Source organism: Centropristis striata, chromosome 5, assembly GCF_030273125.1.
Source record: "Centropristis striata isolate RG_2023a ecotype Rhode Island chromosome 5, C.striata_1.0, whole genome shotgun sequence".
Classification (NCBI taxonomy): Eukaryota; Metazoa; Chordata; class Actinopteri; order Perciformes; family Serranidae; genus Centropristis; species Centropristis striata.
The window spans coordinates 41,433,219-41,456,344 of NC_081521.1; the positions used below are offsets into that span (position 1 = coordinate 41,433,219).

Genomic DNA, 23,126 nt, shown 5'->3' on the forward strand with positions numbered 1-23,126 from the left:
AGCCAGAGGTTATTATAGTTAACCAAAACTAACGAAATAACCAAAACTAGAATTGAAAAAACATTTTCGTTAAAAACTAGAGTTTTTAAAAAAACGATAACTAACTGAAACTGTATTTTGTGGTTACAAAACTAACTAAAACTAACTAAAATTATAGTGGAAATGTCCTTAGTTTTCGTTTTTGTCAACTTTTTTCATTCATAATTCAGTGTTTCTATTTGAACATGCAACACATGGTGAATATGTTTACTGAGACTGGGATGTTTACACTAGAACCAAAATACAAAACAGTTAATAACCTTATTGGGGCTGAGATGATAAACCAAAGGAAATAAAGGCAAAATTTATTATGACCTCTTTGAATCTGGCACCCAACACATAGCCCATTACAAAAAAACTAAAACTAATAAAAACTAAACTAAAACTAAGCATTTTCAAAAAATAAAAACTAAACTAAAACTAGAAAACTCACTCTGAAAACTAACTGAAACTAACTGAATTTTGAAAACAAAAATTCACAACGAAATCAAAACTAAAACTAATGAAAAATCCAAAACTATTATAACCTTGCTGCACAGCCAGATGTGACATGTTAATGAGGATGCTGCAGAGTGAGAAAACGTCTCCTTGCTGCAGGTTTTATGTATTTTATATAATCCCTTCTCATCCATAGGTATCTACCTGCCTGCATACATGTGAATATTTCAGCCATGAGTGTGCTCGCTCTTTGGCACTGAACTGAAGTCTATAAATCAGAGTGTTTCTTGGTGGAGCATTATTTGATGAGTCCTGGGCTCCCTCCGGGGAGGAAGCCAGTCAGAGAGAGACAGGAAGCAGAGCGTGCTCAGGGTCACGGTGTCTGAGGGATGAGACGGATTCGTGAGCAGTGAGGACATTGACATGCAAGCACACACACACACACACACAGAAAGCAACAGACAGACAGACATATGCACGCCTGAACACACACAAATACACACAAATACACACATACGCACGCGCACAGCTCAAAAAGAGATCCCTGGTGCTCATGACCTTGGATCAGCCGACTCGGCTGAAATAACATGAGGAGAGGTAGATGGAGCTGACAGTCTGAAGGCTTAGGGATGAGGGTTCACAGAGGGACTCGGGAGGTGTGTGTGTGTGTGTGTGTGTGTGTGTGTGTGTGTGTGTGTGTGTGTGTGTGTGTGGTCAAACTCCCAGAGAGATGTGAGGCAGAGATACAGCGTGGGGTGAAAGGGACAGGTGGGTCAACATTTGGACTCACTCTCGGAGTCAAATTCCAACACAGAGACATGATACATATTTCATGATTAAATATGACTCACACACATTATATATGATATCCATCACTATTAAACATCAATCTGTTTAGAAATCATAGAAATAGGATGATCTTCATAACTTGCCTGAGAAAAATTATATCTTTCAGTGGCAAAATTTGCAGATAGGAACCTTTAACCCTATAAAGCCAAGTGTATCATATTAGATACAGTAATTTTTGAGACCTCTACATCATCTAAAACCTGATGTATACATGTGTTGAAGATAAACAAACTGAGCAACAAATTGCACAAAAATACCAGATGTAGCAAAAATGATATGCAGGTTCCACTAGTGGATCAGTCATTGCTGCATTAAAAAACTTCATATCAGCAGATGTATGATGTTGTGTTATATGGAAAAAATATGTATTTTGCATGTTTGAGGAAAAAGGAAAAGTTAAAAATGTTGTTGTTTGATGTTTTTGTTAGTTCAAGAAAAACAAACTGTGAGCAACAAATTGCACAAAAAGACCTGATGTATCAAATATGATACAAATTAGAATTCATATATGCAATCTATTTATTTTTTAAAATATGTCAGCAAGTTAATAAGCACTCGGTTTTAAAAAAAATTGAATTTTCTGTTCAGTTATTTCATGGTTCAGGCTTTATAGGGTTAATAGCTAGTTTGGCAGACTTTTAATGGTGCCAATTGTCCAAATATAGTACATACTGTAGTATACAAGGGGATCTGGGAGAGGAGTTCTTGCATTTTGTCTGAGCTGGGCTTAGAGAGTCAGATTGTGGTAACCTCTGAGAGAGATAAATAGAGCGAGAAAATCTCACCTTCCCAAGCTGCAGGTCAGAAATGGAGCAGGCGTCTATGAAGGCCTGGGCGATGACAGACAGACAGGCGTCCATGTGATCCGTCTTATCGATGTCAAACACAAACTGAGGATTCTTCAGGATGTTCACCCAGAAACGCAGAGGTAAACTGCACGGACAGGGAAAGATAAGCTCTTAAAGCCTTGCACTGGCACAGCGGGGGGACTTTAATCACAGAGTTGAGATGTCTACCTGTTGGTTTTCCAGATGTGCAGGGTGTCTGGGTCTGTGATGCCCCGTTTGTCAGCCTGCTCCTCCAGGAAGTCAAAGAAGTATTTGACAGCCAGAGGGGGGCGGTCTGGAGGGATGCTGAGGATGGCTTGAAAGAGGTCATCCAAAAACTTCTGAAGAGTTCCCTGTGGAGGGAGAGGGAAAAAGACGGCTCATGCATACGCAGAGATATAGTTTCATGGCATGTGTGAGTTTCTAGACGGCTAATGTGGGCCATAAAAAAAAAACATAGAAAGATGAATTAAACTGTAACTAAAGTCTGTTGACTAACAGTCTCTTGTTTCCGTGGTTACCTTGGTGGACAGCAGCCGTGTCAGGTAGATTTCAGGCAGGACCTTCTTGCGGTGGCTCTGCCTGTGTGACCTCTTGTTCTCCATCAGATCATCATGAGGTAGGACCTGGAAAACCAGAGGCCAAAGGTCAACACACTGCACACAGGTTGAAGTAATAAAACCTTGGTAAGAAGCTCACTGAATGCTCTATTGTCTCTGTGTCTGACATGTCAGAGGGGAATTTTTTTGTTTCTCGCATTAGACACATGATCCAGAAACCACATCAGGGTATTTTGAAACGCTAGATAATATTCAGAATAGAGGAAGCGATGGGAGTGGGGAAATTCACATGCTTTTCCCCGGTTGTTGTGTACAGGATCATGTCTCACACTTGCTCATACAGGTCTAAACAGGGGAAGGGAAAATACAGAAGCAGTCAGAATCCACCTACTGGTGTCAAAAAAGGACCACAGAACTGTCCCTAAAACTAACTATTCACCCGGCAAATTATGTTCCAAGGAACTCATTATTCTAAAGTCAAAGGGCCCATATCTTGGCTGACGTTTATAAAAGAGCTTAAGCAGCATTAGTGCTGTCACGTCCTCTCAGCAGCTTTCCTTTCACCCCCCATTCTCTCTGTCGTCACGCCTGCTCCGGCCTGACTAACTGTGGCACACAGGAACTAACCTCAGAGCACTTAGAGAAACATTCTGATTACCTACGAGGAGATACTCACCAAATGTACATACTTCTCCGTATCCAGATCTTTAACTAAAGAGGAAAAAAAAGAAAAATACAGCATGAAACAATGTGCAATCAGCAAGGTGGAGAGAATGGGAGGCGACAGGAGGAGGGAGCACTGAGCAGTGTGACAGATAGGAGGGAGAGAGGAAAAAACACAAGAGGGAGATTGACAGGAGAGCGAGGGAGATAGAGTACATGCGAGAGGAGAAAGTGATTAAGGTGGACTGTGGGCCGGGAGGGGAGGGGAGCTGTCTGAGAGAATGAAAGAGAAAGATTACGAGTGAAAGGAGAGAGAAAAGAGAGAGATTAGGGGAGACAGACACACAGAGTCTGTGATTGGTTCTGGAGCCGGTGTAATGAGATGGTAATGCTGGCCAGCGCTGGGAGAGAGCATTAAACCTCCTGCTTTATATATACACCTGAACACAACACGCCCATGTGCATGCATGAACACATACGTATGTTTACCTGAATGCATGTGGACGTGTGTCCAAATAATGCTCAAGGCTGACTAACAAACATTTTTGTACACAGCAGCACAAACAAAGACAGGCGTGTGTGCAGATGCACACAGACGCGACAGCATTGTGAGTCTGTTCTCATTACAGCTGCTGAGCCAAGGATGCTCTGCCCAGCGGGCCTCAGTCCAGACCCTCAGCACTGATCACAGGCAGCAGGACAGTGTTTTATATTAGCCAGGGAGCACTACAGGCTCATAACAGCCCCTTGATGCTTTGAAGCCGGAGCCAGGTTTGGTCCACATAAGCCTATTTTTGGCCCAGTATGAATAAGAGGAGAGGCTTTGATGGACAGAGGCTGAGCAGAGCTGAGCTCTGGTCTGGTCCTGATTATGTAAGGTGGACCCCAGACGTACAAACGTACAAGCCCATTAAAAGCCATATGTAAACTCATCAGTCAACAGGCAGAGAAGTCATTATATTCCAGGTTGAGGCTGGACAATAGGCCCAATTGTGTCGCATTTTTCCCACTAGCTGACATTTGCTAATGGAATACATCTATAACAGCAGACGGAGCTCTGAATGAAGCCGTGGTGGCGTTGTGATTTATTAGGTGCGAGTGTGTTTAGATGTCCGCCGTGTCTTGCGGGGACAGGAGGGTGTGTGTGTGGTTTCATGCATGTTTACAGGAGCGTATCATGTTCTGGTGATCAGCTGAGCATGTGCTGTTTCCTGTGTGTGTTTTGATCTGAGTGTGTGTGACAAAGCGACAGGGAGTGGATGTGTTTGAAGGTGACGTACCTCTCCCAAGGGTGTTATCTCTCTTGTCTTTCATGCTCATGGCCAGCGATGCCCCCTCTGGGATCTGTGGAGGGAGAAAAGGAGGGAGGGGGAGAAGAAAGAGGAGAGAGGACAGAGGGCAGAGGGTCAGGGGTCAGCTGGGGTGCACCACAACACCATCATTAAGCAAGCCCTCCAGGGGAGAGGGGTGTTGAGAGGTGCCTATGTTTGTGTGAGTGTGTGTGTGTGTGTGTGTGTGTGTGTGTGTGTGTGTGTGTGTGTGTGTGTGTGTGAGTCTTGCGTGCATCTCGAGTGGCAGCGAGTCTGCAGCAGCCTGGCTGAGCTCATTAAAGTCAACCTGCGGTGAAATGGATTGAACAGCCTTGCCGGTGAACCCAGACTGTTAGTACAGGCTGCAGCTCACTGCTTTCACAGCTCCGTCCCCATGGCTCAGCACAAACTAAACAGAGCACTTAACAAGTACAGGTAAAGGGTCGGAGGTCGAGGGTCATCCAATGACTGTTTACTCCTGCACAAATGAACGTAGACAGAAGCAAACACACACGACGTTCTGAATGATAGACCAGACATGACATCTTACTTGTTGCTTGGTTATTTTTCTTAAAAACCAAAAAAATGTAGTAAGCTTTAAAAATTATTTGGGGAAAAAAAGTAGTAAGCTTTAAAAATTATTTGAAATTTTTTTTTTAGTGAGCTTTAAAAATTATTTGAAAAAAAAAATGTAGTAAGCTTTAAAAATGATTTGGGAAAAAAATGTAGTAAGCTTTAAAAATTATTTGGGAAAAAAATGTAGTAAGCTTTAAAAATTATTTGAGAAAAAAAAATGTAGTAAGCTTTAAAAATTATTTGAGAAAAAAAAATGTAGTAAGCTTTAAAAATTACTTGAGAAAAAAAAATGTAGTAAGCTTTAAAAATTATTCGAAAATCTTTTTTAGTAAGCTTTAAAAATTATTTGAAAAAGAAATGTAGTAAGCTTTAAAAATTATTTTAACATTTTTTTAGTAAGCTTAAAAATTTTTTGAAAAAAAAAGTAGTAAGCTTTCAAAATTATTTGAGAATAAAAATTTTTGTAAGCTTTAAAAATTATTCAAAAATCTTTTTTAGTAAGCTTTAAAAATTATCTGAAAAAAAATGTAGCAAGCTTTAAAAATTATTTGGGAAAAAAAAGTAGTAAGCTTTCAAAATTATTTGAGAATAAAAAATTTAGTAAGCTTTAAAAATTATTCAAAAATCTTTTTTAGTAAGCTTTAAAAATTATCTGAAAAAAAAATGTAGCAAGCTTTAAAAATGATTTGGGAAAAAAAAAGTAGTAAGCTTTAAAAATTATTTGAAAATTTTTTTTTAGTAAGCTTTAAAAATGTTTTGGAAATCAACATATATTATGTATGAATTAAATAATATACATTTCATTGTCAATTTTTTTTTATGCAAGTGTATTTCGTAACGATTTATTTTCCTGAATTACTTTTATTAAAAGTAATATATGATGTAAGTTGCATATGTAATAATAAATGTATATATATATATATATATATATATATATATATATGTTCTTATTTGTTACATTAAAGCAAAAAAAAACATTAATCTGAGTTAATAATTTGGCATATGAGCATGATTTTGTGACAACACAACCTGCTAGAACTCAAACCCTCGTCTAATTTTGAACTTACACGAGTGTCATACAGTGAATGGGCTGTTCAGTGAAGGAGGAGACATATTATTGTGTGCAGCAGTTAAACCTTTGAAAAGAAAAAGCCCCGTGATCATTTATACACATCCCAACACGACGTACAGTACGTAGGCAAGAAAAAAGTAAAAACAATTTCAAGAGAAAAGGGCACCCACAAAGAATCTCCCAAAAAGAAGATTTATTAATTACAATTATGACACATTTGCCATATTCATATTGCCTGATGAAGACATGATGTCAGAACATCAAAATGATGCCTAATAAATCATCTTTTTTGTTGCATCTATTCAGTGAGTGGGCGCCTGCTTCTCTTGAGACTTTTGAAATGTATCATATTTGCATATGCATAGATTCTGGGCTTTTCAATGAGGTAAAAAAGCAGAAATTTAAAAAGCAAGGTAATCTTTTTGATAATAAAATTGATAATTTTGTCTAGCGGGGATGTTTAAGTAGGTATTAAAATGTACATAAATCACATATGTTATTCTAGTGAAAGTTAATTAACAAGTAAGTTTGTATGCTGTGACTGTTGTTAAAGAGTAGAAATGTTAACAATTGATTTATATAGTAAAATATTACCTAATCACAGTAAAAAGTACACTGGACATGGTCTTATTAAAGATAAGATATATGTGTGTATATATATATATATATATATACGTATATATATGGGTCAAAGACGAAATCTAACCAGTAATTTTTTTCATAAAAATCTGATATCTATATCAGGAGGAGAGAAAAAAGTGAACTAAAATGAGAAAAAAAATACAATCCACATTTAAATTGCAACATTATGGTACATTTTACATAATTTGTCAAGACTTTAGAAAAAAATGGTTGTTTTTATAATATATGTTCTGCTCAATATTGACAAAATGTGTAAATGTAGAAAAACTTTTTTTTAAATGAAGTAATTATAAGTCCAATTAAATACACTGTAGGTAGAAAAAGTATTTCATATTTGTCATTCTTTTGTGGTTACACCATTTGACATCTGGCCGATCATTATTTGTCACTGACTAAGAATATGTTATTGGATTCCATTTATTATTGATGCATTTACATAAGCAGCATGTGTTGTCAAGGTAGGGTTAATTTTGACCATTTAATATACTGTTATGTAGTTTAATTTGTAAAAATGGGTAATAATTTTAAATTTAACATGTCTTTCATGTTAAATCTTGACCTGAAAAGCAACTAAAGCTGTCAGTTAAATGTATCGGAGTAAAAAGTACAATATTTGCCTCTAAAATGTAGTGAAGTAGAAGTATTAAGTAAAGTATGAGTCACACCAGGACGCTCGCGGGTAAAAAGGACAAAATATTTTATGTGAAGTGCCTTTCGTTTAGACGGTGACGGCGTTTTGGGGGCTTAAAGACGCAAAAATCTGAAACCACCCTCCAAAGTGTAAAAGTGTAATCCTCTCCTCCGTAGCGTGTCGTCTACACTGACAAGACACAAAACTCTGATCTGATCTGCTCACGTCACGTATGTGTTTACGTCACATACATGCTCCAGGACAGGAAATAAAGAAACGTGGGATTATTTCCATGGTGGGACCTTCAAGCTGCTCTGGCAGCTCTAATAAACTTACAGGAGTCTTTCCACCAAATGTCCAGGATATGTACAGATAGTATTAGTGAACAGAGAAGGATCTGGAATTACCTCCATCACATTCTGGATGCAGCGATTGGTGGGAGGAGCCAGACGGCTGTGAACGAGACCTGGGAGATCTAGTGATGGAGGAGAACTTTGTGGAAGGAGTAGCTGATGAAAATGTGTGGCGTGAAAACTTCTGCATGCCCAAAGATGCTCTTATGGCTTTAAGTGATGCCGCCTGGCTGCATACAATCACATTTCACACACTTTAGCGTCACCGTATGCAGCAGATTTCCTCCTGAAAACGCTCGTCTAAACGAGGAATAAAAAGTGAAGACGAGACGCCACTTTTGCGTCTTCTGTTCAGACCGTCCTCGTGTGAACGGGGCCTGAATGTGCTTAGCTATATTCCACTACTGGTTATAAGTGAGTACATTTGTTCAGTAAATTACTCAATGTTGACTTTTGGCTTCACGCAGCATGCAAACAGCGTCCCCAGAGTCTGTGTCCTTTGTTTGTTTGCCCCATCCATCAACCCCAACCACCTTCACATATGCACGGACTTCGCTTTGAAAAGTTTTGTGAGTGAAGGGGAATGTAATTTGTGGGAGAACATAGAACTAAGTGTGTAGTGGCTCACAGAAACAGGATCATCCTCCCACCCACGGACAGCCACTGACACCATTTACAAGGAGTTCTCACCTTCTACACCCCCACTGTTGCTGTTACAATATCATGGACACACAGGTACACCATGACAACACCTGCCACACTAACACACACACACACACACACACCTGGTAATGGAAGACCGTGTTAAGTTTCTTTCTGCCATCTTCCATCACTGAGGAGTTATCCAGGTCCTGCAGCACGGTGCTGTTGCTGCCGGAGTCAAACCACTCTGGAGAGGAAGAAGGAATATTAGACAATTTCATCCTAAATTTGGAAAAGAATATGCGCGGCAGAAGGCAGCCGTGCTCTAACTGTCTGTGTCGCGACCCGTGGAAATATTCTTACGCCATTAATCAAATCAGCTCTGCAGGCTCCACAGCTTTTGAAAGCAATAACTCTTTGTGATTATGACTGTACACTCTCCTCGATGCATTCTGTCATTTATTATATTGCAGCCTCAGGTTAGTTGAGCTTCATGAGAGGAACTGACCTTTTGCAAAGGAGATTACTATATCTCAGCGGGCTGGGGAGGGGAAAGGATGAAAATAATCAGAGGAAATGTGCTCTTACCCAGGTCTACGTCCTCCGCTCGGGGCCACTGGGAGAATGGCAGGTTTTTGTAAAAGGCTTCTAGGATTTTCTCCTTCACCTGGCAGATTGTGTCTGTGTTCATGACCCTAACAGGCAGCGAGTCCATGCCACAGCCCTGGAAGGACACATTCATGTTCTGCAGAAATAAACACACAGCAAAACTTTTCAAACTTTGCAAGGTTAGGAATTTCAGCACGACTGAAACTTTCTGCCAGTCAACTTCATCAAACATGTGAGTTTGACATTGACCTCTGTAGTCAGAGATGGAAGCAAAAAAAACTATATTATTATGACTCACGTCTTTCCACTCCAGGACTGAGTCAAGACTAAAAAGTGCAAAGTCAAGTTCCAAGTCCTAAACTTAACCCCTTAACGCCTGCTGTCGCAAATATGCGACAAACCGTTTGACTCAGTCAACCAGCCGAGATAGCGTCTGCATTCCCCCAATGCCGGTTGAATACCTGCTGTTGCAGGTTTATATAAATAAACGAGGGTGAATAAATAAAACATTGTTTTTTCACTGTTATATTACTGTGTTATTGTTATCCTATTATTGACCATTATGCCTGTTGTCGCAAATTTGCAACATACCAAAATTTCTATTTATTTTTTGTGCAAAAGTGAAATTAATAATCTCAACATTATTTACCATCTACTTAAAGGCAAAAACACACATAAAACATTTTTTTATATACAGCTATATAAATTCAGGCGTTAAGGGGTTAAATTTGAGTCCAAATGTAACGCCAGTCTCAGAACTCTTGAATCTCTTAAATTTACAAAAATCATGAATGCTTTAAAAAAAAAAAAAAAAGACAAGTGACTAACCTCAATTACAAAAAAGGAGTGCTGATAAACAACCCTGATTCGACAACAGTTGTGTACTTTACACTGTAAAAAATGAAAATAAAAAAAAGGCTGCCTCCATTCAGACAAGATACCTAATGCTCAAACTAAGAAACCTTTTTTTGGTAACACTTTACAATAACCATCATTTATAAATGGTAAACAGATAGTTTATTAATGTTTAATCATAATTAATAAACAGTATATAGGCCATTTAGAATGGTAAATACATATTTTTATTAATGTTTAACTAACTAAATCATTTATAAATGACAAATAGATGGTATATTAATGTAAGTTTATAGTTACTTTACCATTAACAAACAATTAAATTATAATTCATAGTTTATTAATAGTTTAAGTTGCACTCATTATAACATTTTAACACCATATTAAGTATGTTAATGATTTTGAAATGATTCATATATCTTTAAGAAATTGGTTGAAAACATTTAAAGATTAAATATGTATAGCACTTTGTAAATGGTTAATAATTGGTCTATAAACCATCTATAAACATCACTTAGATGGTTATTGTAAAGTGTTACCTTTTAAATTTTTTTTTTTTTTTTTACATTATTTACGTTTTACACAGAATCCCAACTTAATACTTTATTTATTTATTTATTTATAGAATAGAGCATAGGTTCCCAACCCGGGGTCAAGACGACAAGGGGCCGTGAGGCTGTGTCTGCTTTGAAGTGACGATTAGATTTGTACATATTAACTATATAATCTATACAAAAATGTATATATCAAACTATTTAAAGAGATAGATTTTTTCTCCTTCTGAAGCTGTGGACTCTCTGTGACCTCTCTCTCTCTCTCTCTCTCTCTCTCTCTCTCTCTCTCTCTCTCTCAGTCAGTTTTCTCAGGTCAGCTAACAAGCTCAGTCTCATTTTTCCCACAGTCACAGAGCATCTCTGGTGAGAAACGCAACAGTGGAAATGACTCATTAGTATAAAAAAAGAGAGTCAAAGTTATCATGATAGTACCATTAACCTTTTACTTTACAACTGAGCCAGAATGTGTCAACTGTGGCAAGAACCGAGCTAATGATTCACCAATTGTTTATCATACTAAAAATGAATCATGATTATTCTTTGTGTGTAAACGCCTACTCAGCTGAGTTGTTAAGAGAAACATTTTTTTTTAGTTTAGATGAGAAAAACACTACAAACACTAATGATTCCAAGAATGAAAACATTTATCATTTATGTTAATTTTTGAGGCTAAAGATTCTGAATAGATTAAATGAATATTTTGATGTGTGTGTGTGTGTGTGTGTGTGTGTGTGTGTTCTTGTTCTTCCAACATAGTGGGGACCAGAACACGTTTTTAACCAACAGAGTGAGGACATTTTTGCAAAGTGAGGACATTTTGCCGGTCCTCACTTCTTTAAAGGCTTTTTTATATTTCAGACTTTGTTTTAAGGGTTAAAGGTCACATGATAATGATAATTAACTGAAACTGTATTGTGTGGTTACAAAACTAACTAAAATTATAGTGAAAATGTCCTTCGTTTTCGTCTTTGTCAACTTTTTTCATACATAATGAAGATGGATCAGACAAAGGAAATAAAGGCAAAATTTACTGTGACCTCTTTTAATCTCCCACCCAACAAATACCCCATTACAAAAACACTACAACTAATAAAAACTAAACTAAAACTAGCAAACTCACTCTAAAAACTCATTAAAACTAACTGAATTTGAAAACAAAAATTGACAACGAAAATTAAAACCAAAACTAATGAAAAATCCCAAACTATTATAACCTTGCCAGGGAATTTACTATTCCAATGAGGGCCCTCACAAAGATAGAAAAACAAGAATGTGTGTGTGTGTGTGTGTGTGTGTGTGTGTGTGTTGCTGGGACAACTAGCATACAGCGTGATTCCAAGGAAAGTATCAAGTATTTTCAGGTCACAAGGCTCAAATCCAAGTGAAATGATGACTCATCTGTGTTAGATTTTTGAATCTTACTAAAGTCCAAATCATGTCTCTGGAGTCCTCCACACCTCTGCTGAACCCTGATAAGTGAAACTGTGAGAATGTGAGAGTGTGAGGGATCAGACCTGTGGCTTGGCCTCGATGTTTTCTCGGAGCAGCCACTCCTCGTTGAGGGTGTAGCGGGCCTTCCCCGTGATGGCGTCGATGGAGCCCTTGTTGATCTGCTGCTTGATTGCACACAGCAGCAGGAAGAAAGGCTCACCCACTGTTTCCTGAAGGGAGATCAGACAGCAGATCAATCAATCACACTTTATTTGTAAAGCACAACCAAGTGCTGTACATAAACAAACAGAACAAGAGACAATAAAATAAATAAAACAGGAAATAAACACTAAAATAAATAGATTTATTGCTTTTTAAAAGACAATTTAAAAAACTATAAATAAAAGCAAACCATAAAACACTAAAAACAAGAGCAGAGTCTCATGTGTGGTTAAAAGCCAAGGAATAAAAATAGGTTTTAAGATGACTTTTAAAAATGGACAGTGAGGAGGCTAAAGGCAGCTCGTTCCATAGTTTGGGGGCTGCACTTTTCATACAAGAGAGATGCAACACAATGCGCTTTACATAAAAAAGGAGAAAATAACAATAATAATTATAAAAAAATAATGAAACATAGAAACAAGCAAACAAACACCCTCCGCCCCACCCACCCACCTTCATCCACCCATCCTATTAAAAACAAAGCACAAACTGAGGAAACACTGGAGGCAGGTTAGGAATTAATTAGATAAAACATAAAGTAAGATAAGATAAAATAAAATAATATAAAATATATATATATATATATATGTATATATATATATATATATATATATATATATAATATTAATAATAAATAAATAATGTAAAAAGTAAAAGTAAATAATAACAATGGAAAGTTAAAATACTACTACTACTAATAATAATAAAATAGAAAAGCTAGATAAAAAAAAAGATAAAACAATCGGCTGTGCCTCAGTTGGTAGAGCGTTCGTCCAGTAACCTGAAGGTTGGTGGTTCGATCCCCGACCATGGCAACATGTCCAAGTATCCTTCAGCAAGACACTGAACCCCAGATTGCTCCTGATGCTGCGTTCATCAGTGTGAGAATGAATTCCCAATGGTGGCAGGTGGCACCAGTGTGCCCTGGTCGCCCCTAACACCAGTATGAGTGTGTGTGTGAATGGGTGAATGTAGTGTAAAGTGCTTTGGATAAAAGCGCTATATAAGTGCACCCCATTTACCAATAAATAATTAAGATATGTGATCATTCCTCTTAATAAAACCTGCCTCCTAGCCTCACCTTGAGGTAGCTGTACATGCAGATGGACATCCAGTTGGTCAGCATTTTCTCCACAACGGACTCAGTGCGGCGAAGCATCAGTTTGGGGTTCTTCGAGGCCGAAGCGTCGATCAGGTCCACCAGCAGGTCCTTCATGATGCTGGTGTAGTACTCCAGTTTACCATGGAGGGCGATAGTGAGCAGGGACGCCAGGCTGCATCTGAAGGGTGTGAAAAAAGATTAGATGAGCAAAAACATGCTCTGACAGACACGCCGTGTGGTCAGTGGAGATTTAAAAATAACGACATCACAGACAACAACAAGGAGGGTTTGTCCTCCCACAGCACCTGTGACTGCAGAGCTAAATAAAGGAGTGATCTAATGCAGGGAGTGTCCGGCTGAGTCAGTCCAGAGGTGCAGGGGATTTCCCTAACAAAGCCCCTTTAATCCAGCAGAAGGGGCCACATCAGTCAGTAAGTGCCGGTGCTGAGCTGGGACAGGGATGTTGTGGTCTTTCTCTGGAATTTTCTCTGATTCTCCACAGTGACTGGCTTGTTTTAGGACATCAGGACAAAAACAGCCACACTGATAAATAACCAAGTGTTTACAAAGCTGGAACAACCACTTCCCTGAACACTAAGAAATATTTTTGTCATGTAAACAACAGCTACAGACATGAAGAAGCTTTTTTGGTAGACTCTGTAAAAATAGAAACACCTTCTGTCTACAGAGAAATGAAATTCAACAGCTGAATAAAAAAATACTACCAAGAAAAACTAGCTTCTTAGTTTTGTTGTTTAACCCATGAGAACCCAGACCCAAATACCCTAAAGAAAAAAATATGGGGGATATACAACAGAACAAGTGAACCACATAGAACACATTTATGATGTTTTAAAAAAAAATACTCCCCCTAAATGTCAAAGATCTGTGATGTGACATAAATGTTACATTGAGCGTTTATGGTATTTGTGTTCATAATATTTCTTATTTTAAATCAAATAAACTAGAGACATTTTCTACTTCCAGAGACACAAATTTGCCTTTTTCTTTGCATCTCCACAACATATATCAAAAGTGTGACATTAATAGTGCTGTTTAACAACAAATTGTTTTTCAGATTTGTTTTTAAGTAACAAAATAATAATAAATAAATTGCCTTTTGTTTGCATCTCCATAACATATACCGAATTTCCCTTCGGGGATGAATAAAGTAATCTATCTATCTATCAAAATTATGACAGGACAGGAAATATGGTCAGAAAAAGTTAAATGCAATACAGGACAACCTATTAATGGGTTAGACTTGTTAAATGGGTTTAAACTTAGATTCTAGAAGATTTAAAGTGTTTGTTACAATAAACAGTCAAAACAGGAGATTTTGGTTCAAGATTGTAAACTTCCTCTGCATTCATTTCTGTCTCTGTTCAGCATCTTCCAGTCTGTCCTTACGTCACATGCATGGCCCCTTTTTCCCGACACAAGTTTGGCTATCAGTCAGATTTTTCTTTTTTTTTAAATTACAAGTATAAAGCTGCCAGGAACCCAAAATACTACCAAAGGACATAGATGGAAACATTTTTTTCACTATTTATACACACTAAAAAACAGCAGAAAATAACGAAATAAATAACTAACTATAAAACCATCAACAACATGTCTATTCGCATGTCAATTAAAAATAGTAATAGTTTAGTAAAAAGAAAATTATATTTTAAAAATGGTGTTGAAACATAATTGGCACACTGTGTAAAAAGCCCCTATCATTGCACTTTCTACTGGTTTGTCGACATATCATATACAAATAAAGTTATCACTGTAAATAGTGTATTTTCAATAAATAGATGGACTCCAGAGGGTTAATCAGGTACAAAAAAACAATTTTGAGATGATATAAACTTTGTGAGAATGGACATAGTCAGAGGTGGAAAGTAACTAAGTACATTTACTCAAGTACCGTACTTAAGTACAATTTCAAGGTACTTGTACTTTACTTGAGTATTTCAATTTCATGTAACTTTTTACTTCTACTTCACTACATTTTTAGCCAAATATTGTACTTTTTACTTCACTACATTGAGCTGACAGCTTTAGTTACTTTACAGGTCTAGATTTAACATAAAATATATGATCAATTTAAAGTGATAAGACTTTTAAAAAGATGAAATCTTTTAACAGTATATTAAGTTATTAAATGAGCCCTATCTTTACAAAATTAGGACACTGCTTACATAAATGCATCAATACTAAAATAATTTATATAACATTCTGACTGGGTCCATTCTGTATTATGAGTACTTTTACTTGGGATACTTTCTGTACATTTTGATGCTGATACTTTTGTACTTTTACTTCAGTAAGTTTTGAATGCAGGACTTTTACTTGTAGTGGAGTCATTTCACAGTGTGGTATTAGTACTTTTACTGAAGTAAAGGACCTGAATACTTGTTCCACCTCTGGACACAGTCAGCAACTACACTCCAGCAGGCTGTGGCTCTTCATCTCAGCTGCTACTAAGAGGCTCAAAATGTGCCAAAGAATTATCCCCCACACTGCTGTCCTCAGTTTCCTGTTGCTAGCTGAGAGGAGAGGAACCCGGTGTGGTCTTTTTCTGCTGCCGTAGCCCATCTGCTTCAAGGTTCAACATGTTGTGCATTCAGAGATGCTCTTCTGCATACCACAGTTCTAACGAGTGCTTATTTAACTTACTGTTGCCTCTCTATCAGCTTGAATCAGTCTGACCTCTGGTTTCAAGAAGGCATTTTTTCCTTAGTTATACCCCAGATAATCTTTTTGACGCAGACACCAAGTCTTTGTTGATAATTCTTTTATTTCTGGCTAAAAAAATGTATTTTGCCGAGGTGGTCAACTCCCCGGGTCCCTACTGTCGACATGTGGATAACACAGATTTCTGCTCTTATTCCTCTTGAGAAGTTGACTCATGACCTTAACCATAAATCGGACACGTTTTGGAGGATCTGGGAACCATTCAATTCCTTTTTACAGAAACTATAACTAAACATATGTCCCTGGAAGAGGAGGGTTGCCTTTTAAAAAAAATATATATATATATTATTTTTTATTTCATTCTGTTTATTTCACGGGAGCTATTTATTTGCCTGTTTCCTGTCATCTTGCTGATTTTGTATGTGTATATATTTGTGTATGCATGGATGGATTTATAGAGATATACGTATATTGCAGTGCTCGCATTAGTTTGGGGTGGGACTTTTTTTTTGTATGTTCTGTTGTTAGTCTTGTTTTTCTAATGTTTGTACTCTTGAAACTGAAAAACCAATAAAAAAAGAAGGAATTTTTGTGCAGAGAACTGCTGCTCACTGGATATTTTCTCTTTTTCAGACCATTCTGTGTGAACTCAAAAGAAGGATGTGTGTCTGGCACCAACAACAATGCGTGTTCAAAGTGACTCAAATCACCTTTCTTCCCTATTTCTACAGCTTGGTTTGAACTTTAGCTGGCAGTCTTGACAGTTTGTTCATGTCTAAATGGCAGTGTTGCAACTGCATTACTGGCTGATTAGATGTTTGCATTAACAGGTGTGCCTCGGGGAGTTTATATCTGGGATTTTGTATATTAGTTTGTATTTCGTAAACTAGTTTGTTCCACTACGTTAGCCAGCTAGCTGCTGAATGTGTCCTGGGCAGGTGGCGTACAGTTGGTTTCCAGAAGCTTTTTGTTGAAAACAGTTGCAACTGGAAACACATTCAGGACCAAATCAGTGAAGCTGTGAGCCGTAAAATCAAAACAATGAGCTGAAAGATGGGAACCATTCTGTAACTTTCAGGGCTAAAAAATGAAGCCAACATGGCTCCTCAAATTGCCACTTGAGGCTGGCTCCAAAAAGGAGTCAATCCCCATAGACCACCATGGGAAAATGCCCTACTTACATGTTTACAGCTTTCTACAAAATGCATTTTTGGTATCTATGGCTAATTTTCCCAAGAATGACAACTGTAACTGCCAAACCCTGATGCATTTACCTGTCTCGCACAGCAAAGTCCTTCTGCTGCTCCAACGCGTGGACGAATGTGACCAGGAAGTGCTTGTTGTTGAGCAGCGTGGAGAACAGAGTGATGCCCTCCTCCACGTTAGGTCTTGTTGTGTTGGTGGCCTGAGGAGAGAAGAGGGATGAAACAGTTATTTCTCTGCGTGATTTCACCTGAACTGCATTACACACCTGCTGCGCACTCCCTAATCTATTCCACCACCTCTTGTCTCCAGTGACCCATCCACTGAAAGCTTCATCTTTCTATCACACCTCCTCCATCTGCGTCTCCGAGCTTCTCCCTCTCTGCTTTCTGTATCTCCCGCTCCCGTCCCCGACTGTGTGTGATTGTCTCTAAATGTGCCGAGTCGACTTAATGAGTATGGCCTATCTATGGGTGCGACTAAGCAGCAGTGTGATGAAGTCTTCCCTCTGGACTGCAGCCATATGGTGTGGTTTGCTGCCTGACAGAAGGAGAACAGGGGTGTCCATTAAGATAAATGCCCGCCTGTGAGATTTATTTGCTGTGACCTGGAAAACACTTCCTGGGAAGACGATGTGGATCCAAGACACTTCATCACCGCTAGACAGCCTCCCCCGGCTGCCGACCCAAAAGGAGCGCTGCAATCGTTTCTTCTCTGCCTTCCTAACGTGCACAGACACACGTGCACGTGCTTTCAGCATACGCTCAGAGTTTATGAAAGTGCACGCTCCCCCTCTCACTCTCTCCTTATAACTCTCACTCCCATCCGCCCCTCCATTACACACACAACTGGAGATGGATTTGGATGAAAAGCATACTGCTGGTTGTCCAGCAGCCAGTGGGAAGTGTGTCAGCAACCTGCCATCAACTCGGTGGGCAGCTTTTTGTTTGAGAAGCGGAAATTTTTCTCTGTCTCACTCACCAGAAACCACTAAATGACATGCATTTGCATTCATACGTGCACACACAACAGCATGTGAGCTCACACAAAACATAGTTCACACACACACATGATACAAGCAGACAAAGGCAAAAATGCACAATATGCTTTTCTTTACTTCTCATCAACAACAAGCACACTGAAACCTAAATAAGTGTGACCCAGTTGAGAAGCAAGAGAGTAAAAAAGGCAACCTGGTCTCACAGAAATCCGTGGAATAGCCACGGAATCGCTCAAATTTCCGTGAAACTGACACGGATTTGGCTACAATGCAAGTTAATGCCAGTCATATCCCGTGGCTATTCCAACATACAAAGTGATTATGTACATTCACTGAGTGAAGATTTAGAAAATAAAACATATATTTCTCGCTAGAAATGTGATCAAAATCCATTTTTATGCAGAAACAAAGTCAAAATATTATTTTTTTTCACTAAAAATGGACACAAACCAATAGGAAGTTCCAAAAAAGTGTTCTCATAATTCAACGTGCAGCATATTTCCTTAAGTTTCCCCCCAAAAAAGACACAGAATGACCAGAAGACACAAAATTGACACGGACACGGATTTGGCTACAATGCAAGTTAATGCCAGTCATATCCCGTGGCTATTCCAACATACAAAGTGATTATGTACATTCACTGAGTGAAGATTTACAAAATAAAACATATATTTCTCGCTAGAAATGTGATCAAAATCCATTTTTGTGCAGAAACTAAGTCAAAATATTGATTTTTTTTCTCTAAAAATGAGAGAACTGTCCGCCATGTTTTTTGTTCTGACCGCCGGGACCTTGAAAGTCACGTGACTTGGAACAAACCAATAGGAACAAATATCCATGGAATAGCCACGGGATATGACTGTCATTAACTTGCATTGTAGCAAAATCCGTGTCAGTTTCACGGAAATTTGAGCGATTCCGTGGCTATTCCACAGATTTCTGTGAGACCAGGTTGAAAAAAGGACTCAAATCAAGAGCCTAAGCTAACGTCCTGATGGTTTAACCCCTCACCTGCCAGTCCTGCAGCAGCGGGTGAGTCTCTGGCAGCGCTCGCGGGCCCAGGCCGTCGTTCTCGTAGGCGGGCTGGACCAGACTCTTCTCGTAATCGGAACACATCTGAAACACACATGAACACACACAGCGTTGGAGAAGCTACTTTGAAAAAAACAGCTTTGCAAGCCATCAATTACTGGAAGAAGTTGGACTACAGCAAAGCGACCCGGGGAAGAAATTTAGTTTGGTTAGTAAAAGCTACATAGTAAAAGTAGTTCTTTGTGAAAAAAAAAGTGCAATATACAAAATAAGAAATATATCGCAAAAAGTCACCTACCAGCAAGAAGTGACACACAACTGAGTTAATTATAAAAAGTGTCCTTGTTCACAGGTCATATAAACCAAAAAAAGGACACCATAACTCTACTAAATATTGATGTCTCTTTTAAATCCCTACTGAAAAGTTTCTTTTATCGCAAAGCCTTTTTATCTACTTCATCTCTTGGTTGTTGTTTTCTCCCCCAGCTCGTGCCACTTTCTATGTTTTGTCATTTGTGATTCCAACTTGTCTGCATTGCACTTTACTTTGCTTTGTTGTTTTATTGTCATTTTTTCTGTCTTCCACTATGTTTTTATCTCTTGCCTGTAAAGCACTTTGTAACTTTGTTAAGAAAAGTGCTATACAAATAAAGTTTATTATTATTATTATGATGTGGTAAGTTGTTTACTCCTATATTAATGGTTTGAAAGTCATGTACATTTTAACAGAGGAGAAGAGCCAGGCTGGTAAAAGCGGGGTTTATTACAGTAGAGAAGGAATGGTTAAAATAAAAAAATTAAAAGTAATTCCTTTACGTTTATCGCCCAAATTCTTTTGCAGTTTTAGTAGTTAACCAGAGAAAAATGGTCATAAAAAGGTCATATAACTCCTTGAATCACTATGCGTATATTGAAGTTGAACTACTAGAAAGCTATTGCTTGGTTTAATTCAGGGTTTCCCAAAGTATGGTGCGTGGACCCCTGGGGGTGCGTGAGCTGCTGCTAGGGGGGCGCCAGATGAAAAATGTAATGGCGGTCTGATAATGACACAATTACATTTCATTTTTGCATCTATTTTGGTCATTTTTGCATCTATTTTTTCGTTGTTTGGTAATTTTTACATGTATTTTTGGTCAATTTGTGTCTATTTTGATAATTTTGTGTCATCTTTGGTCATTTTTGCATCTATTTTTGATCTTATAATGAAGTGTAGAAGAAGTTATCTTCTTGTTCTAGTATCATTTTTCCAACCTGTGTTATGATGACGGGGTTGTGTTCACTCCACGCTCATTTAAATTTGCTGCAATTTTTGTTCAACGCAGCTCAAATATTATAACATTTTCCCAACTGATCTGCTTTCTGCCTCTGATCCTGAGCCTGCCATCATCCTCCACCTTTAATATGGCTATAAAAACTCTTATTGCATTTAGTTTTTTTGAAGGTGTGGGGGATTGGGGGTGCGTCAACCCGGTTGGGACATAGAAGGGGGGCACGGCTGAAAAAGTTTGGGAATCGCTGGTTTAATTCATGTAGCTCATTTCTCCACTGCACACTGTAAACACACACGAGTAAAACTGTAATACAAAGCCAGCTCCAGTCATAAACACAGGACGGTGGACATGCAGGGACAACAAAAAAGAGCTGGCCTTGGGACTTTGGTAGTAAATTTGCAGTCTAGAACCAGAGGGCAGGATTTCACGAAGAGGCCCTGAATAGAAATGACCATGAGACGGGAACATAGCTGCGTGACACAAAACGTCACCAGCATTAATGGCTTCAGAGTCACACTGACCCAGAGCCCAGAGGCAGCCTTCAACTCTGTTTTTGGACGGCTACATTTGGCTCGTATTCTCTGTGTCTACATTGTTTTGTGTGTGTGAGTGTAATCTAAGAGCAGCAGAAGCTCTAGTGGAAAAAAAGAGCATGAAGGGTCGCGTTTGCTGTTTTAGCGGAAAACTATGGAGAGACGATACTGAGGCAGCAACGCTGGAATTTATGTTTTCCTCTATGCAGCTTTTCAACACTCTCCCAGCTAACTTCCCTCACAGCGTCCACTGCAACGAGCCAGCGCTGCTGCTGCCATTGCACAAGAGCTTGTATACTTGCAAAACAGTGTGGGTGTGTGAGCGGAGAGAGGAGTGTTTTGAGAAATCAGGGGGAAAGTTTCCTTGTCTCAGTGCCCGCCATTGTTCTGTCTCCTTGAAAGTCCATGCCTGTGGTTTGAAGACAAAGCCTGCTGAGTAGTGTCTGTCTATATTGGTGGAAAAACACCCACCAACACATAGACCAGGTCTATCATAGACCCAGTCTATCACAGATCAGAGAAATGCTTACCTATAGAGAACACATTAACTCTCCTGCAGGGAGCCGGACTGAGCTACACTTCACCAGGCGTCTGCTATATATTTAAAAGTTTCAAGGTGAATTTTCATCCTGCATATTACAAGCTGTGGCACATATAGGGGTAAAAAAATAATAAAAACCCCATTGAGAAAAATGGTATTGTCAGTCTGCCAGTTGGAATCAAAAGATAGCGGGGAAAAATAGTCTTTCTCACCTTGGGGAAGAAGGTGCGTGTGACAAACTGTTTGTACTCCAGAAAGGGGATGCCCTGGCTGCGATTCAGCTCCTTGGTCAGGTCTGTCATGTCCGTCTGCAGCTCTGCAAAGCCTGAAGGGATAAAAAAAAAAAAAAAAAAAAAGGGCTTGAAAACCTGGGATTGTTTTTAAACCCCACTCCTGTTTCTGGCTGCTTAAGCTTCGTTTGTTGCGAAGGAAAATGAGTCAGAAATCTGTTCACAGGATAATGCAATAACCATCAATTCTCCCAGGGAGTCGTGGGAAGAATCTGGCTGATTTTAATGGAAGAGGTTTTAGCTGACACACAGAACTGCATTGTTTTGTTTAATAAATCTATTGCGTTGTTCTAGTTGAAAAATAAATATACCAAACACTGATCCTCTGATCTTTTTTTTGCCTGTTTCTCGCTCCTTCTTTGCCAGTCCAGCACAACATGCAGGCAAATATTTACCAAACGACAATCAGAGCAGCCAAATCCAGTTCTTCATCCAAAACATGTGTGCAGGCTGAGCTTTACATGCTGCAGAACCAGTATCAGCATGTCCACACAGACACCGGCTTCAATCTGCATGCTAATACTGTAGCCACTTTATTGGATAGCACGTTCTCGGAGCGGGATAATGTTCTCCTCTAATGAGACGCTGGAGATCCCTTTATGGAAAAGCTCTTCCTGTCACAGGATGAGAGACGTATTTGGGTTACAATGCCGGTTTCTTCAGACTATGTTTGTGTAGAAAGACGGGAATACTAGACCTGAGGGATTTGAAACATATTTCATTTACTCCTCTAGGTTATTTATCCTCCTGCTCACTAAAGCGTCCTCCAAACCACCAGTCAGTTCACACCATGAGCTCCTGATTAGAAGCCAAGCCTCCCCTCGGCCTGACTTTTTCAGACAAATACCTTAACACTCCCATTCTTGTAACCTGGAATATGTCAATTTCCCACCTTCCTTTACTCCCTCTTCTTTTGCTTTTATCACATCTTTGGTCTCAGCAAAACTATCCCTCGCTTTGTGCACACTCACCCTGAACTCGGCCACAAATCTATCTGTGTCGTCTGACTAAATAACCTCTCCTCCACTCCCTCCCTCCCTCCCTCCCTCCCTCCCTCCCTCCCACGCTTCTGCTTCTCCTCGGACTCGCGGCCCTGACTCCCGCTCCTATCGCTTCCTCCCTCCATTCCTCTTTCTCTATCCGTCCCCCCATCTCCACACAATAAATCTGGTTGCTCAGACACGCAGTGGCCTTCA

At 39.0% G+C, this 23,126-nt stretch overlaps 1 protein-coding gene across 1 annotated transcript in view; it reads right to left on the reverse strand.

Annotated features, from left to right (window-relative positions):
- plxnd1 (plexin D1) overlaps positions 1–23,126 on the reverse strand; it is a 99,496-nt gene that overhangs the window by 6,070 nt on the left and 70,300 nt on the right. The window contains exons 22-33 of the mRNA XM_059333873.1: positions 21,853–21,965; positions 19,275–19,379; positions 17,335–17,465; positions 13,355–13,553; positions 12,135–12,281; positions 9,191–9,347; positions 8,746–8,849; positions 4,657–4,720; positions 3,390–3,424; positions 2,675–2,779; positions 2,343–2,506; positions 2,112–2,259 (exon numbers count right to left, since the gene is read on the reverse strand). Coding sequence (XP_059189856.1) covers positions 2,112–2,259; positions 2,343–2,506; positions 2,675–2,779; positions 3,390–3,424; positions 4,657–4,720; positions 8,746–8,849; positions 9,191–9,347; positions 12,135–12,281; positions 13,355–13,553; positions 17,335–17,465; positions 19,275–19,379; positions 21,853–21,965 — 1,472 coding nt within the window. The remainder of the gene's footprint in view (positions 1–2,111; positions 2,260–2,342; positions 2,507–2,674; positions 2,780–3,389; positions 3,425–4,656; positions 4,721–8,745; positions 8,850–9,190; positions 9,348–12,134; positions 12,282–13,354; positions 13,554–17,334; positions 17,466–19,274; positions 19,380–21,852; positions 21,966–23,126) is intronic.